The sequence below is a fragment of the Bombus flavifrons genome, chromosome 3 (genome assembly GCF_040668555.2).
Source record: "Bombus flavifrons isolate JBK064 chromosome 3, iyBomFlav1_principal, whole genome shotgun sequence".
In the NCBI taxonomy this organism is placed as follows: Eukaryota; Metazoa; Arthropoda; class Insecta; order Hymenoptera; family Apidae; genus Bombus; species Bombus flavifrons.
The window spans coordinates 7,897,414-7,913,825 of record NC_138444.1 but is presented as its reverse complement, the minus strand read 5'-3'; the positions used below and the strand labels follow the sequence as shown (position 1 = coordinate 7,913,825).

General features: G+C 37.8%; 1 protein-coding gene across 5 annotated transcripts in view; it reads right to left on the bottom strand.

The window, feature by feature from the left end:
- Nucleotides 1-16,412, bottom strand: part of Rgl (Ral guanine nucleotide dissociation stimulator-like) — a 43,665-nt gene that overhangs the window by 26,494 nt on the left and 759 nt on the right. The window contains exon 1 of one of the 5 annotated variants that reach the window (XM_069109167.1): nucleotides 113-470. The exons of 3 other annotated variants lie outside the window; for them this stretch is intronic. In XM_069109167.1, coding sequence (XP_068965268.1) covers nucleotides 113-294 — 182 coding nt within the window. In that variant the 5' untranslated portion in view covers nucleotides 295-470. Of the gene's footprint in view, nucleotides 1-112; nucleotides 471-16,412 lie in introns of those variants that run through there. One more of the 5 variants, XM_069109170.1, reaches the window with a different exon arrangement.

Below are 16,412 nucleotides of genomic sequence, written 5' to 3'. Positions count from 1 at the left end.
CTTTGGCAGAATAAAACGCCTAAAATAACTTTACGAACGTGTGTTAATTCTCTGTAGCACGCTAATGCCCCTAAATCCACCTCAAAATTCCAACGATCCAACGATCACTCACCACAGCCTCTTCCACGAGAAGAAAATCGTGCGTTCGAACAAAGAAGCGAAGAACTGGACCCGAAATCCCCAAGAAACACGACTCAAACTCCGGTAAACTTCGTATACCTCAACACCTGCCCTCGTACCTTTCTCTCCCGTTGGCCTAACTTCTGTTTCAGGTATACGCACGCACACGCGCATGCAGAGGCAACATAGACGCCTATCGTAGCCGAAAATTGTTAGACGCTGGAACACCGTGAACGAAGCACAGGTGGTCGTTGATGGAACACGACCAAGGGAGAGAAAGGAGAAACAGTCACGCGACCGTTTCACACCGGCAACAACAAAGTACGTGCCCGAACCGCGCGGCTCGCCGTCCCGACAACGACTGACTCTGAACGACGCGAACACGTAATTCGGCCGAACCGGCTCAATGCAATCGGACTGACCACGCTCTTACGTCGGCCACTCGTCTCCATTATCACCGTGGGTCGTGCACTGACGTAAATCTTCGTCGCCCGTAGTTGGAAGACACTAGCGACGATGATGGTTAGGTTTCAAGCGCCAGGATATTTGCGAGACACGCAGGATGTACATTCATGCAAATAAATGGTATGGAATTCATTTTTCATTTGTTGTTTTGATATAGCAGGCAATAGAATAATAAAGCGATTAATATCGATTAACGAAGGGATATGATTAAAGTTTTGGAATTGGAAGATTTGTAGAAATTTCTAAATTAAAAGTTTATATATTTTAATAAGTACAAGTAATTTCAATAAGATCGTAAGACGCACGGGACACAGGATGCAGCAAGGAAGTTTATGGAACTTATTTTGAAGTTAATTTGTGTTTTGGTGTACGATTGACAATATTGTCGTACGATATGAGAAATGATCATTTCTGATGAATCTTTGAGTTTCAAAATCTTCAAAAGAGATTTGAAGAAAGGAATGAAAATATAGTTTCAAATTGATATCTAGATAACAAAAATAAAAATAGTTGTGTTACTTCAATAGAAAAGATTGAAATGACTTTTATTCGTCTTAGGATGTCCACTTGCAGCTCTTGTAAATTCCAGTTTTCGTTTAACTATATACGATCACTAATCGTCTATGATACAGTACTGCTATCTGTCACATGCTATGGATAAAGTCGATGCATGACATTACCATCGGAGGACGGCAACTCTCGATCGATAAATTCTTCGATTCGGTTCCGCTAGATTTTATCATCCATACGAACTCGTGACGAACAATCATTCCCATATATCATTTTACAATACAGTTATCTGGAGAAATAATAGGAACACGAGCATTTGGAAAATACTATGAACGCATTGAGTAAAACGATTAATAAACAAGCTTACGTTACAGTTATGAAAAAAATATATTCGAACATGTCACAGCTGCAATATGATTGAATGACGTACTTTGATTCATGCCACGTAACAAGATCGTGCGTCAATTTTATTAAATATTGTTTTTAAACTTTCAAACCGTATGTTATATTACGAAGGAAAAGAAAGATTACGAGTTGAGATTCGATAAAGAATAGGTATGAAATAATACGCCAAGAATATTACAGCATTTGAAGCATTAAATTTATCCCACAATGACCAACTAGCATAATTCCTTTCCCAGGCCTTGAGAATCGACACGAATTTCACGTCTGATGCGTCGCAAATTACATCGACAGAAACGGCGACTAAATTTCTATAGAAAAAGAAACATTGCTGTACCTCGCACGTTGAACATAGTACTTCTCCAACGAATGTACACGTATAAAGTGAAAATAGTAGCAGACATTAGGCCAATTATTTGGAGCGTAGAGTAATCAGACGCACGAGTATTGCTTTGATACATTTTTCCGTGATGCGCATCGCGTGCCAATAATACCATAATCAAACAGACTGTTACCGTGAGCATGGAGGAATTTATGCGTGTCTCCGCGTCTCCACGCGAGCACGTACGCGCGCTCCCCTTCGAATCGCTGAATTTTGTTTCGGTCACGCTTTCTACATGAATCCTGGAAACTCGACATTGTCTCCCACGATTACGCGTAATCACTGCGTTATCTAGGTATCAGCTAAACGCGTATATGAAGTGGAAATTTCCTTTGGCAAATCGGAATTAGGAAGTGTCGTATGATAAGACGAGTCGATAAATTTTGTTCAGGCTTAATTTTATATACATTATGATATATTATTGAAAATTTGGAATAAGATCCCTTGAGAATAAAGTGTGTGTTTTTTAATATAATTTCATGGAAAGATACATATATGTATTTTCGACCGATCGTGGGGAGACGCGGTCGCGGGGAAGCGCGTCAACGGGAGTCGTAAATTCCCGTTACGACTCTAAGAATCGACACCGTGAGTCAATCGATCCCCTGATTTCCGTTAAGATAATAGGGGTGGTTGTTGTGGTATAACGCTGCGATTAACAGTGTTATAAAATATATATTTCCAACAACTTTGTACAATAACACAAGGTAGTAATTCCGCCGCTTAAGACATAGGTGACGAAGAAATGGATTGCTCTGATATTAGAGAATCCGTGTAGATATGTATGTAAATATGAAACCGGAATTTTTGTATAGAAAATACACGTTTATTGTATGAAAATGATTAAAAATATTTTATTCGAAGTATTGTCCATCGCTAGCTATACATTTTTCCCATCTGTCTGGCAATTGGTGGATGCCACGCCAAAAAAACTGTTGCTCTTTTGAGGCAAACCAGTCATCGAGCCATTTTCGTACATTTTCATAAGAAGTGAAGTGCTGGTCAGAAAGTGCGTGTCCCATCGATACAAATAAATAGTAATCGGACGGAGCCAAGTCTGGTGAATAAGCCGCGTGCGAAAGTATTTCCCAACTGAACGCTTCAATCGTTTCCCTGACCGGTTTTGCTGTATGCGATGGTGCATTATCATGAAGCAAAATTACTTTGTGTTGTCTTTTTTGATATTCTGGTCGTTTTTCATTCAAAGCTTGATTCAAATCGATCATTTGTTGTCGGTAGCGCTCAGTATTAACGGTTTCGCCAGGTTTTAACAGTTCATAATAGATCACACCATTCTGATCCCACCAAACACAGAGCATTGTCTTCCGTCCATAGCGATTTGGTCTTGTAGTCGATGTCGCTGGTTCGCCTGGAGCTACCCATGATCTTTTACGCTTAGGATTCTCAAAATATATCTACTTTACTTCGCCAGTCACAATTCGGTGGAGAAATGACTTTCTTTTGTATCTGGCGAGCAGCATTTCGCAAGTGGTTTTTCGGTTTTCCTGCTGTCTTTCATTCAGTTCATGTGGAACCCATTTTCCCAGCTTCTGGATCTTTCCCATGGTTTTCAAACGTATGGAGACGGCTTCTCGTGTCACGCTTAATTGATCAGCGAGTTGTTGCGTTTGAGCGTCATCCTCATCCAACAATGCTTGCAATTCGCTATCTTGAAACTTTTTCGGTGGTCTTTCACGTTCTTCGTTCCTCACGTCAAAATTGCCACTTCTGAATTTTTTAAACCACTCAAAGCACTGTGATTTACTAAGAGCATGCTCACCGTAAGCTTCGACAAGCATTCGATGCGATTCTGCAGCAGTTTTCTTCAAATGGTAACAGAAAATCAATGCTGTCCGCAAATCGTAGTTTCCAGGCACAAAATTTGACATGTTCAACGCTATTACAAACTATGCTGTTGTATGAAACTTGTATTGTTCTGAGTCGAAAATGTTTGCGAGATGTCAACAAAGACGTTTGGCATCAATGACACAGTTTAGTGATAACTACATTATCAGCTAGGACCATCTATAGGCAAATTCCGGTTTCATACAGACCTGATAACTTAGCTGATCTCGTACTCTATTCTAACTCATACTCTATTCTAACTCATACTCGTCCTCGTACTGTTACTGTACTGGGCTGGAACTGAACTGTATTCGTACTGTTTTAGGATTCGAACTGTCCGTTCTTATATACTTACGGTGGAAAGCTCGGTATGTGTGTAAGTATTGAACAAAGGAAGCTGATTCGTTGTTCACACTTTTCATAACGAAAAGTGTGATTACCATTGGTTAATGAGTGAAGATAGGAGGAATAAGCATCCTACCCACATAGATTATGGGTGAACTTGTTTATGGGAAAATCCAGACATTTCCATTAGGTAAATAATCGGTTCTTCCCAATATATAATTACCAGCTGTTCCGTAATTTCTAAGAGCGAACAATGAACCTAAGGACCTTTTAAGTACCGGCCATAAACCGAAAATATTTGCAGCATGAATGGTTTCTGCAATGGGGCCTTAGGTTTGTTGAGGGTATACATAACGGTCAGCGGACCCTTAGCGACCCAATACGGTTCCAATCACGCGATGTAACAATATATATCATATGGTATAATATAATCGAAGCTACCTAATCTTCTATGATTCAAGTCATCCATTAAACTTCATCGAATTATCCTAAATATCTTCCAATCCACCGAACGAATCTGTCGAAACGATTTAAAGCGCGTCACAACATACGATAAAATCATAACTTTTAAAATGTAAAATGAACTTGTAACTTTTGAAATACTGTTGAAATGGCAGCGGAGACGATTCCACTTTGCAAAAACTCCCTGAAGCAAAGCAGCTACTTCAGCATCAAGATGTTTGCCCGTCTCCTCTCTGCCACAATGGTGGTAGAGTGTAGAGAGACGAAGCGTAATTTCATTCCCCATATAAAGCGACCTGAGTCATCAAATTCACCCTACACCGTGCTCGAGGGTGACAGAGAGCTGCGCTAGGGTGGCTGAGTACAACATTCCGGACTTTATGCTACGAGACCGTGAAACTATCTTCGGTTGTGCTGATTTTTTAACGGATTATATTATTACAAGAACGATCATGCAAGTAGATAGTGCCACTTTCATTTACGACGCCACTTTTGTCCAACTGAAAGAATACCTTTCGCTTCAATCGTGTTGCCACAAAACCATTTACTCACGATCTTTTTAAAAATGGATGGAAATACAGTGAAACGAATCAGATCGCTGATTATTTAAGTATATTACGTATTCTTTATTCGTCTTCTTTTATATATTTTCTGTTATGTAATACTTAATCTATGAATAATTATTCTTAATAATACTTAAACTATGAATAATTATTCTTAATAATACTTAACTATGAATATTTCGAATTCAGATTATTATGAATATAACCAAAAGAGCAAAACCTAAGCAGAAGTTCGTTTCTCCAATTAAATATCATAGCAAGTATTACACTTTGTTTTTCACAATTTTATCTGATTAATGATCTTACATAATTTTTGATGTACATTTTGTTGCAGCTTTACATTTGCCAAAAATAGTTATATAAACATTCGCAGAATTAGTAATATTCCTGTCTTGTTGATTTTTTCTTTTAAATATTTCTTTGCGAATATTGTTCTCGCTACTTAGCAAGCTACTTTTTCACGTTCCAGACTAAAGTGCAAAATTCTTAAAGAATCGACCGCTTCTTTAAATTGAAAGAGATCTTTGCGAGGCACAAAGCCGTCTGAAAGCCACCCTAGACAATGTCGAGTTCTGCGGGGGTGGTCAGGTGGTACGATCTGGAACGAGCACGTGGATCGATAAACAATTGCAGTCACTGGTGACCAACTATATTTCACTCGTTATCATCTACGCGCTACCAGAATCGCCAACCTTCACGTGATAAATGCAACTGTGACGTAGCGAGTGTGACGTAACCCACCATCTACTACGTCATCGTGTTGCAAACTGATTATACGAGGCCGTAGGCCGTAATTCAAAATGATTTATGGCGCGGAAAAATGTGAACAATAGTCTAAATATAACAGCTGAAATTTAACATCTAGTTTGAAAGGAAATTTGAAGGCATTTAATAATAAAAAAAAGACGCGTGTAAGTCGACGATTCACAGCATTTGGTCATTGAATTACAATCACTCGACGTTTTCAATATTCTTTTTTTTTTTAATAGAATTGTAAGATGTATCGGAATTTTATATAGAATCGAAGTTTATCAACAGCAGCACACATACAAGTTAATAATTCAAAATAACTATGTAGCAAGTTATGCTCCGTGATATGATACCTTCAGTTTTAATTGTCGTAAAAAGTATGAGATAGTATAAACAACGCCGCGTATATATAATTATCTATATATTTGTTACTCATGAATTTGTTATTACATGTGGTCCTAATTCGCTGGAATTATTTTATCGTGTATGTAATATTATCGTTTATGAAATATTACAGCATATAGTTAGAATAATTTAGAGAATTAACAATGAAATATTCGTTGAAACGACTAAAAGATTATCAAATCGTTTAGAAAAAGAAATTTGCATTACGTCCTGTTTAGAATTAATTTCATTTAAATTTTCCTCTTTCCACGAAGTCATTTCCAACGGATGCCTGTCTATATTTCAACTTCTGGGAAGTTGACATCAAGACGTGAAATTTACGTTTTCGCGGATTTCGCGGTACGTTTATACCCGCAGCGTGCGAGATCATATACGTGACTTGGTGCATTTCGCTCGCTGGCACGTTTCGATTCGTTTTGTTTCACCTCATCTCGCTCTGTTCTTACCCTGCCTGTAATTCACCGAACAGTAAATCTTGTTAGCTTGAACGCGTACTCCAACGGACCACTCGTGTCAGTCTGCACAAGAGTATGGTTCAGGACGTAAAATCGATACCGAGTTTCTCTCACCCCTAGAATTGGCGGGAAACGAACCCCCTTGTGTTACGCTAGGGACCAATCTGGAGATATCCTCGTTCCATTTTCCTGTGTTTGGACACCGTTTGCCCTGATTGTTCGTTGATTAAACGAACAAAAAGCGGATCCAGTCATAGCGAAAAGTATGCACGACATGGCGCATGAGTAAATGTTACAGAGAATAATTTTCCAACGAAGGCAAAAAGCTCGTTGACCTGTCTCTGTATCTAAAAATATACATGTCATCGAAAGAAATACAAATCTAACTAAATGTACCTAGATATTAGATCACAAGAAATTAATCTAATAACGCAGTATCCTAAATTTAATTTGATTATCACATTTTATTTCTAGCAATTCATCAGACATCCTTTAAATAAATCAGTACGTACGGACAAGTATAAATCGTCAGAAATACGCTTAAAAATTTACCGAGATCCAGCTCTTATCCTAAAAACTAATCTTTCCAATAACGCGACGTTCCAAAGTAGACAAATTGATCGTCCAATCGCCATCACTTCCAACAAACCAGTGCAGTAAAAAGTACAAATTCTTCGTAGAAAGTGCTTGCAAACGCTTCCTCTATTCCCGAAAAACCATGAAAATGTATAATGAAAAATTTAACGGTGAAGAGATTCGCGCCTATTGGAACCTTGTTATTCATAGCCTCTCGCTTTTGGACCAGCAGACTACCGGTAGTAATTACGATCCAGCCTGTGCTGTGTCAGTCTTAAGGTCGTTTACTTTCGTAGCGACTAGGCTGTCGAGCGTCTGTTCGCGTGTACAAGCGAAATAACTCCTAGAAAGCCAAACAGAGTCGATAAAACGTTCGCCCTAGGCGAGACGATGTTCATTAACCCCGTTACTCTCTCGTGAAATCATCCGTGGACGCCGGTTTCTTCTTCGGTAGAACTCTGCCTGATGAATCTCCTGGACGTCCTGTGAGTTCGACGTGTGCCTTGATACGGAAGAAACCAACTAACGGAACACGTTTAAACATAAAACGATGAATCGATGTTGGTACAAGCCGATAAACCGAACGATGGGATCGCTGGCTACGATTATTTTGAAAAAAAGCGACTATGGTCGTAATCGTTAGATGCTTGATAGATGGAAGATGATAGGATTACTGGTTGAGGAAATATTGCTGATGGGAAGAGGAAATATCGCTGATGAGATTTACGATTGAACGAAACAGTTATAATCAGTGTGGTACAGAATCACAGATGTTTGATCGAGAGAAATATTAGGTGTTAACCCTAACGTATGAGCAGAATTTTGCAGATTTACGAGAAAAGAAAAGAGAAAAAGATAGGAGAAATAAGAAATTGTAAATGATAAAGAGTTATATAAGCGAATGAAATAAAATTTAAAAATCATACATATATGTGTGTGTATAATTCTTAAATAATAAAGCATTGTAAGAGACTAACAAACAAGAATTTCAGTGAGGAAATTGCGCCAGAATTCACAATTATGTGAAGTAATTACGCTAACTAAACCGTGAATGCCGATAAAACGGAATTTTCGATGCGAAAGAATCGAACGTACTAGTTACAAAATACGTAAACAAGAAGCACGCATGTAGTTACAGTGAATAAATTTCTAATCGTAGACGGAGTGAGCTTCGCTCAATAGGAAATTCGCGGAACACTCTCAGGCAAATGCAATTTATCAAAATAATTTATGCTAAATAATTTTTTAAACTTGATCGGAATAAATCAAGATTTCAAGGAAAATCAAGGTCTTTGAGTAAAATAGCCAGGAGCTAAGGACGATACGATCGTTATCGGACGTTCTTTGGTCGCGAAAGCTTTTCTCCACTTTCACACGAGAACGAACGATATAAAACACGTGTTTGCCAGCAGTGGTAGTCAACTGTCTGGGTTCCCAGCCATTAGAGCAAACAAAACCCGTTTCTTTGTGCACACAGCTATCGAGAATCCAATTAGCAGCAGTGCCCTAGTGATTTAATCATCATATGTGCAACAAAGTCGCTGTTACCACGCTATAAATTCATTTCCCTCTCGTTTAATTGATTTTTCACTTATTTTTTCTTTCCTTGTCGTGTCTCATAAGAAACGAATAATATTAGTTTAGTTGTTAGTGATTTAAGGGGGTGTCCTGAATTAGAATGTTCTGAAACAGCGTCTTTTTGTGATTTTTCTTAGAAGGGGAAGAAAGAAATGAAGATATTGAATTTTGAGGTATGGTTTTATATATATTTAACGAATACAAAAAAATTTTTTTGAAAGTAAAAAAAACAATTATACAGATTTCTAAGTCTATTTCATGGGCTGCAGTTTTCAATCAGCGTGAAAGATCCATCTCGTAATTCTTGACCGAAACAAAAAACCAAAAAGGGATTAAATTATTACATATTTTTCTTCTCGATGAACTAAAAAAAAAGGCAGGAAATAGTGTGACATTAAAAATTTTGGCAGGTATAAAGAAAAAATGTGTGTTATAAAAAGAAAAAATAAACTTTAAGGAGCTATAACAATTATTTAAATAAACTTTTTGACGAACTGTTTTAGTTCATCGAGAAGAAACATATATAATAATTTAATCCTTTTTTGGTTTTTTGTTGCGGTCAAAAATTACGAGGTGGATCTCTCACACAGATTGAAAACTGCAGCCCATGAAATGGGTCTAGAAATCTGTTATAATTCTTTTCTTTACTTTAAAAAAAATTTTTTTGTATTCGTTAAATATATAAAACCATACCTCAAAATTCAATATCTTCATTTCTTTCTTCCTTCTAAGAAAAATCACAAAAAGACGCTGTTTCAGAACATTCCAATTCAGGACACCCCCTTAAGTTAGTGGCATAGCTTGACTTAATCAATATTGGTCCACATATACAATAAATAATGTTATTAATATCTTGTAAATGTTCCAGAGGTTGACAAAACACGATATTTAATCCTAAAAGATCAAACGAAAAAATAGCGTTGAAGATCGATTGACGATGTAATGAATTTTGAAATTACTCCTTTTTTAAAAGATGACTGATGTGACTTGTCACATTTTTCGCCTGTGATCGATTTGATTCGTCTGGCCAGTACCATTCAAATATACAATGTCCTTTTATTTTACAATCATCGTCTCTGTCTATCGTGGTACGCGCGAAATTGCTTGGCCGAATTGCACCACGCCGAAACCTTGAGCGATTTCAGACTCACGTATGTAGGTGTTGTGAGTCACGGAGACGCGTGCGTGTCCCACGCGCGACCCACGAATCACGTTTTTACGTTTGCACGAAAACCAATCGCTTCGATGGTGGTCTGCTTAACCTGCCAGGTGTTCAAACGATATTTTTGATATCGATAAGCATCGATAAAGAGTGATGTATTTTTGTTCCGATCGTGCGACAAAGTGTTACGACTTGCAGTCGTAATGATACCGATGTTCGCGGAAATGATATTCCGATCAAGGTCGAATCTGTCGAAAGAGTTGGACGGTTCAAGTCGGTCAAGTCCCTGGCGGTAAACTTCGATCTTAACGCATTGTAGTAACTCACTGGAGACAAACGTGTCTATTTTTAATTCAATAGTCGTTTACTTTACTATAAAAGAAAATTTAGAATAAGAAAAGAAAGAAGAACGTTGAATATAAAAGTAATGGAAGTTCTTTTATACAAAGATTTTTCATGCAAATACGAGAGACAGAAGTCACGGACTATTTGATTATTTTAAAAGAAGAATATAATTCACAAAAAATATGGAACTATTGAATAGAAAGTATCTTTGGCGCTAAGACTGTTGCTTAAATATGTAACGAAAGATATTGATACCATAGGCAATATTGCAACTGGATAGAAAAAAGAAAGTCATTCATATCTCGAATCGTTACACAGCAATTTTCCCTTCAAATTGCAACAGCAAGTTATATACTTTATTAAGTAACAACCAATATTCGTCCACCGAGACGGTCTATAGAGTTCCGCAAAAGTAAAAGCGGATGTTTTAATCTCTCTAATCGTAATCCGGCCATTTGTACAAACGTTCGACTTTCGTAGCCGATAGCAGTTTCACAACGCCAATAAGAAACTGCTCGAGCCACGATACACTTCCATGATTGACGTCCGCAGGTCTGGCCTCCTTGCGGTTTCAAACCTCTTAAATGTAAACCAAGACGTCGATATTTTTATATTTCTCTTTTTAACATCATGACGAATCACTTTTCCTTCAGTTTTATATTTCTTGCATTACGTATCATCTTAAAACAGCGATAAAAGTAGCAGAACTGAATGCGATCGACATTCGTTCGTGACTTTGTAATTTCGTTCGATCTAATCGTCTAAATCTGCGAGTAACAGAGAAGAAAACGCATAATGTAATTTTATCACCGAGAATCGTTGTATTATTCGAACGCCATTTGAACACTACAAAAAATCGATAAGTACATTTTTAGATAACATTTATAATATTTATGTATTCTGTTTTGTTTCTGTGATTTTCGTTTAGGATCACGCACATGCCTTGAATATTATAACCTTCGTCTCGTTAAGGGAGACGTTGTCCTTCATCGACACAGAAAATCACGTTAAAGGCTTTAAGTAGATCTAATATCTTAAACAAGGCACGAGTTAAATTCTCCGTGAGACACGCGATTACAAAACAATTGGCAAGGCTTGTATTCCCATACACACGATGCTTATTAATTTCCACAGTGAATCTTCCTCAGATACTGAAGTTTATTCTATTTTTGTCAAGCGACTCTCTAATTTTATAACAGAATAAATATCCTTTCAATTATATTTGAGGCCAATTCCAGTATGACGTATCAGTCCTAATATCTCAATATCCAAATATTTCAATAATATCGTTCGATCGTTCGCGGAGAGACGCGATCTCGAGGAAGCGCGTCAACGGGAGTCGTAAATTTCCGTTACGATCAGAGAATCGACGCCATGAAATGATCGATCCTCCAATTTCGTTTAGGATAATAAAGATGGTTGAATTGATTATAACGCTCAAGTAACAGGTTACAATATACATTTTATTCCAACAACTTTCTAGACATAGACAGTTACGCTCCGTGCGTATAGATATAAGTTAAATAGATGACTGATCTAAGGGTGGAAAATCATTCTAGAGATGTTGACTGAGGTAAAAATGAAAAATCAGTCAAGAGATGTCGACTGATCTAAGGATGACAAACCAGAAGTTCGGTGACGATACTGTCGCAGAGGAAAATTATTGCTGGGGGTTGGTCACCCCACCACCGGCCGCTTGCGGATCGAAATGACCGTTGAACTGAGAAAAACCCAATCTTTCCATTTTTTAGCTGATGGATCAATAACCATAAGGAACATCTCGACTTGAATATATTTTATAACAATTAAGGGACCTAACGGTAAAATATAAACGCTTAGTTTTGTAACAGTTCTTTAGAATTATTGCGGCTCGGCTAATTATGTTTGACCGCCTCGATCAAGAAATGGATTCTGGTTTACGATTCTAGATTACCGGACGTAACAAATATATACTATTTTTCCTTACCTACTTAAAATTTTATTTATCTTTCTATAAGCTCATAAAAACAAAGAAAATCTTGCATGAATACCTGTTACTGAGAGTCTAGCAATAAATTATAACTTATAGATGATTAACATGTTAAAATTCGTCTCATTCGCCATCCAGTCGCCACAGGATTCACGCGTTCAAGGATCCGTATCAATTCAGTAGGTCGATTCTCTATCCTTTTCTCACATGGGTGTTTTACTCGTGAGATGGACTCTCGCATAGTCCAGTCGTATCGATTTCAGGTTGGAGAAATGCGTGGCCGCGTGCAACGTATCCAGTGGTCCAGGTTACTTTCACGTTTCCGTTCGGTCGACGTCGACGAGGAACAGAGATCACCGCGGGAAACGTAGACAAAGAAGGAGGGGAGGAAAGCGACAGATGCGAAGAAAGAGAGAGAGAGAGGGAAAGAGAGAGAAAGAAAGGATTCCTCTCGTTTCGTACTGAATTCTGAATGAATATCCGCCTTTCTCACGATCGAACCACGCTCGTGAGAAGATTGATTCGTGCGAAGCGCGTACCGGAGAATTGGAGCATCTCGCGTCTTTTCCATCGTACTATAAGAAAAGCGTGCAAAAGTCTCAAGCCATATCTCGTAATTGCCACTAGAATCATTTTTTCAAGAAATATTTTTATATCGTATTGTATAAAAGCGAGTTTATACATACAAGGACTCACGAAAATATATGAATGAAAAATTACAGCTAGCAAAGAGAAGCGTTGAACTCTGATTTTATTGAAATGTTTGTCCCTCGATAGTTCAAATAAATGAAATTTTACTGTGCTTTTAAAATATCAAAATAATTAAGGCTCCAACGTTATATGCCCGGAAGGAAAATCGTAAAACAAGAGATTAATCTGTGTCTATACGGCGATACGATTTAATGTAAGAAAAAATCTAGAAAAGATCGCAAGAAATTGGAAGAACTCATCTGGTCGACTTTTTTCTACGAAGGTAGATTTTCTCTTCACCTTGAGTCGGATAACTAGAAGTAACAGTACCCGTGGTATTGGCACGTCCAGCATCTATCGAACGCGCCGGATCGACTAGTTTATCGTTCGAGTTTCTTGCACAAATTCCTTGTTTGTTCTATCGAGGAGCATCTGTCCGAAGACGTATTTCCCGAAGGAGTGTCCCGGAGCCTATCTCCCAGGTCTTCGAACCAACAATGGAGCAACTTCCAACTACGAAATAGACCTCTTTGTGTAACTGCATCTTGAATCACGGGACGTGCGATACGTCAAATATTCGGATTTACATATCACCACTGAATCGTCACAGTTTGCTCGAGCCACGAACGTGCTCCCTTTCCTTTTCGATGAAAGCGTGACCCAACACGGAAATCAAAGTATACAGATATAGGGTGTTCCAAAAAGTGAATCGAAAGTATCTTCGTTTGGCGAGAACGCGGGCAAGCTGTACTATGCTACATATTGCGTATAAAAAATGAGCGTAACTTTCTCTTCCATGTTTTTTTCTATGCTGAACGCTTGAAAGAAGAATCAAACGTTGAGAAGTTGACTAATATGTATATTATAATTGGCATATCTATAGTTAAAACACGTCCATTGCCGATTGAATTTTTACTACGTTACTATATATTAACCTTCTCATTTATAAATTATTTAACAAGCAGAAATATTTCTCCGTATAATTAATCTAGTTATCGTACGATGAATAAGGTTTTCAGTAAGATTTTATCGTTTAACCCCTTTCATGATCAATGTATTTCTATAGGTTAATAATTTATTAAAGAATAGCAAAGACTTAACTAAACGAGGAATCAGTTTTCATGCAATTAAATTTACAATATTTTTTGGAACATCCTGTATTGAAGAGTTCTAGCCGCTCTTTACGTACGCGTTCGCGATGCCCGCACTTCTTTCTCGCCTCCTGCATTCCGCGACGCGCCTCGTTAGACTTGACACGTATTACTTTGCATTCTCATAAGCGTTATGCCGCCCTGCCTTTCTCATAGCGCCAGGCAGAGCGTACGAGATCGCCAAGGAATCGGCAGCTACGAGTGCTCATAGACGGTCAACGCGATCGAGAAGGAAACTATCCGGACAACGTTTCATCTACCGACAAACGAAGGTACTAGAGGCTACAAAAATAAGGAGATTAAGGACTTTTGCACTTTGAAACTATAAAATTTTCAAAGAACATAAGAGCAATTAAATTTTGAATTATTCATTAATTTCGCTCGGTATAGCGGAATTTTTTATTAAAATACTTGAGAAAATACTCGAGTCTGAGAATAAGAAAAGCTAAATGAATTTATATCTTTTCCTACATATAATCTACAATATGGTACATAGAAATGTTAATAATTTCTTTTGCTCTTGCCAATGGGACCTAGTTATATAAACGTAAATTCTTATTGTTTGAACGTTGGTTATGCAGAAGATCGATAAACATCTATTACGTGAAATATTTGTCATCCAATATCGGTCAAATACAGTTCCAGTTGTAAACAACGGGAATAAGAATAATATTCCAACGTTCCAATTACAAGCCGTGAAGCAACGAGGGTATGTAACACACGAGAATGATATGGTCGACCGATTAATTTCTAACATAAACAGAACGGCATCCCTCGATAGTAAGCATACCTTCGCGTGCGCGAGGCGTGCGCAAGTTTCATTGACTCTCGAGTTATTGAACGTGTTCCATCGAACTACAAGCTGTCCGCTGCATTACGATTTTGTCCACGAGGCAAGAGAGGAAAGGTCAACGAAACATACTTGAACATGGAACATCTTATATCGCGAATAAAATTAGAATAAAATTTGAATAAAATTATCATAAAGAAGACAAACAAGAACATATGATCTTTAAGTAATCCTTAAGTGAATGTAGTAAACTTATTTGACTTTGCTGCGACTCTCGAAATTTTATGTTTCAATCTTCTCCGATATCTTTAACGTAAAAATTATCACATAGGAGTACAGGTCTCTTCAATCGTTATGAAATAAAATATTCAACGCTCATAACAACAATGATCCAACCTCTTGGATAATGGTTAAGAGCTTGAAATATTTTTGTAATTTTGGAAGAATACGATATGATCTAAAATGGCCGAAAGAACGCATTAAGGTTAAAACCACGTCTTAGTCGAAAATCGTATTCTACTCTCGTTCCATTTTGTCTTGTGGCTAACCGGTGGCGAACTTACGAAACGTAAAGCGAGTTTCACAACTCCGGCTATCGAGCAAGAAATATCACTAGCCGCAAGAAATTACTTTTACTCGGTACAGACTCATCTGTCCACTCGGATCACGTGGATGAAAAACACGTGACAACATCTGAGTTATTAGCAATTAACACTGTACATGATGGGGCAGAGATACAATCTATGACCTTTCTTCTTTTCCAGATCTAAACATATTATTTCATTATGTACAAAAATTATCGGTAGTAATAGCACTCTTTATATAAAATCAGGCAAAATGACAACAAACGTTCGTAAAACTCGTTAAATTTTATTCTTCGTAACTACCGAATTTTAACGACATGAATACGTCAGTTCCCGGCTAGAATCCCATACGAGTTGATTAGTCAGCGTAGTTAGTAATTGTCAAAAGGTCGAAGATCGTTACAAGGTAAATCGAAATCAACTTACGCTGACGACATTGACGACAATAACCCTGCAATTTTACGATTCTCCTGTTTAAACATTGTATCGTATACTTCCTGTTTCGTTGATTACGTAAAAAAATTACGATAAGGCAACGTTTCTTGTGTCAGTCGTTTCATAATATTTTCAACTCGCGACCGACTGTTTTATAATACATCATTCCCAATACGCTAAACTGAAATACATACATACATATGTTTCCTACGAATATTCCCGCCAGCAGGAATATTTCCTTCGGTGACCGCGTTTACGTTAGACAGAGATGAAAGAAGGAAAGATAGAAAGAGACAGAAAGAGCTTTCAAATCCACGATTATTTCCGCACGGCGAAGCCGCGCGTTGCTCTCTGTCACCTGTGTATTTCGCTGGCCACGATACACGGACACGGAACCAGACGCGACAGAGAGACGGAACAAGAGGGAG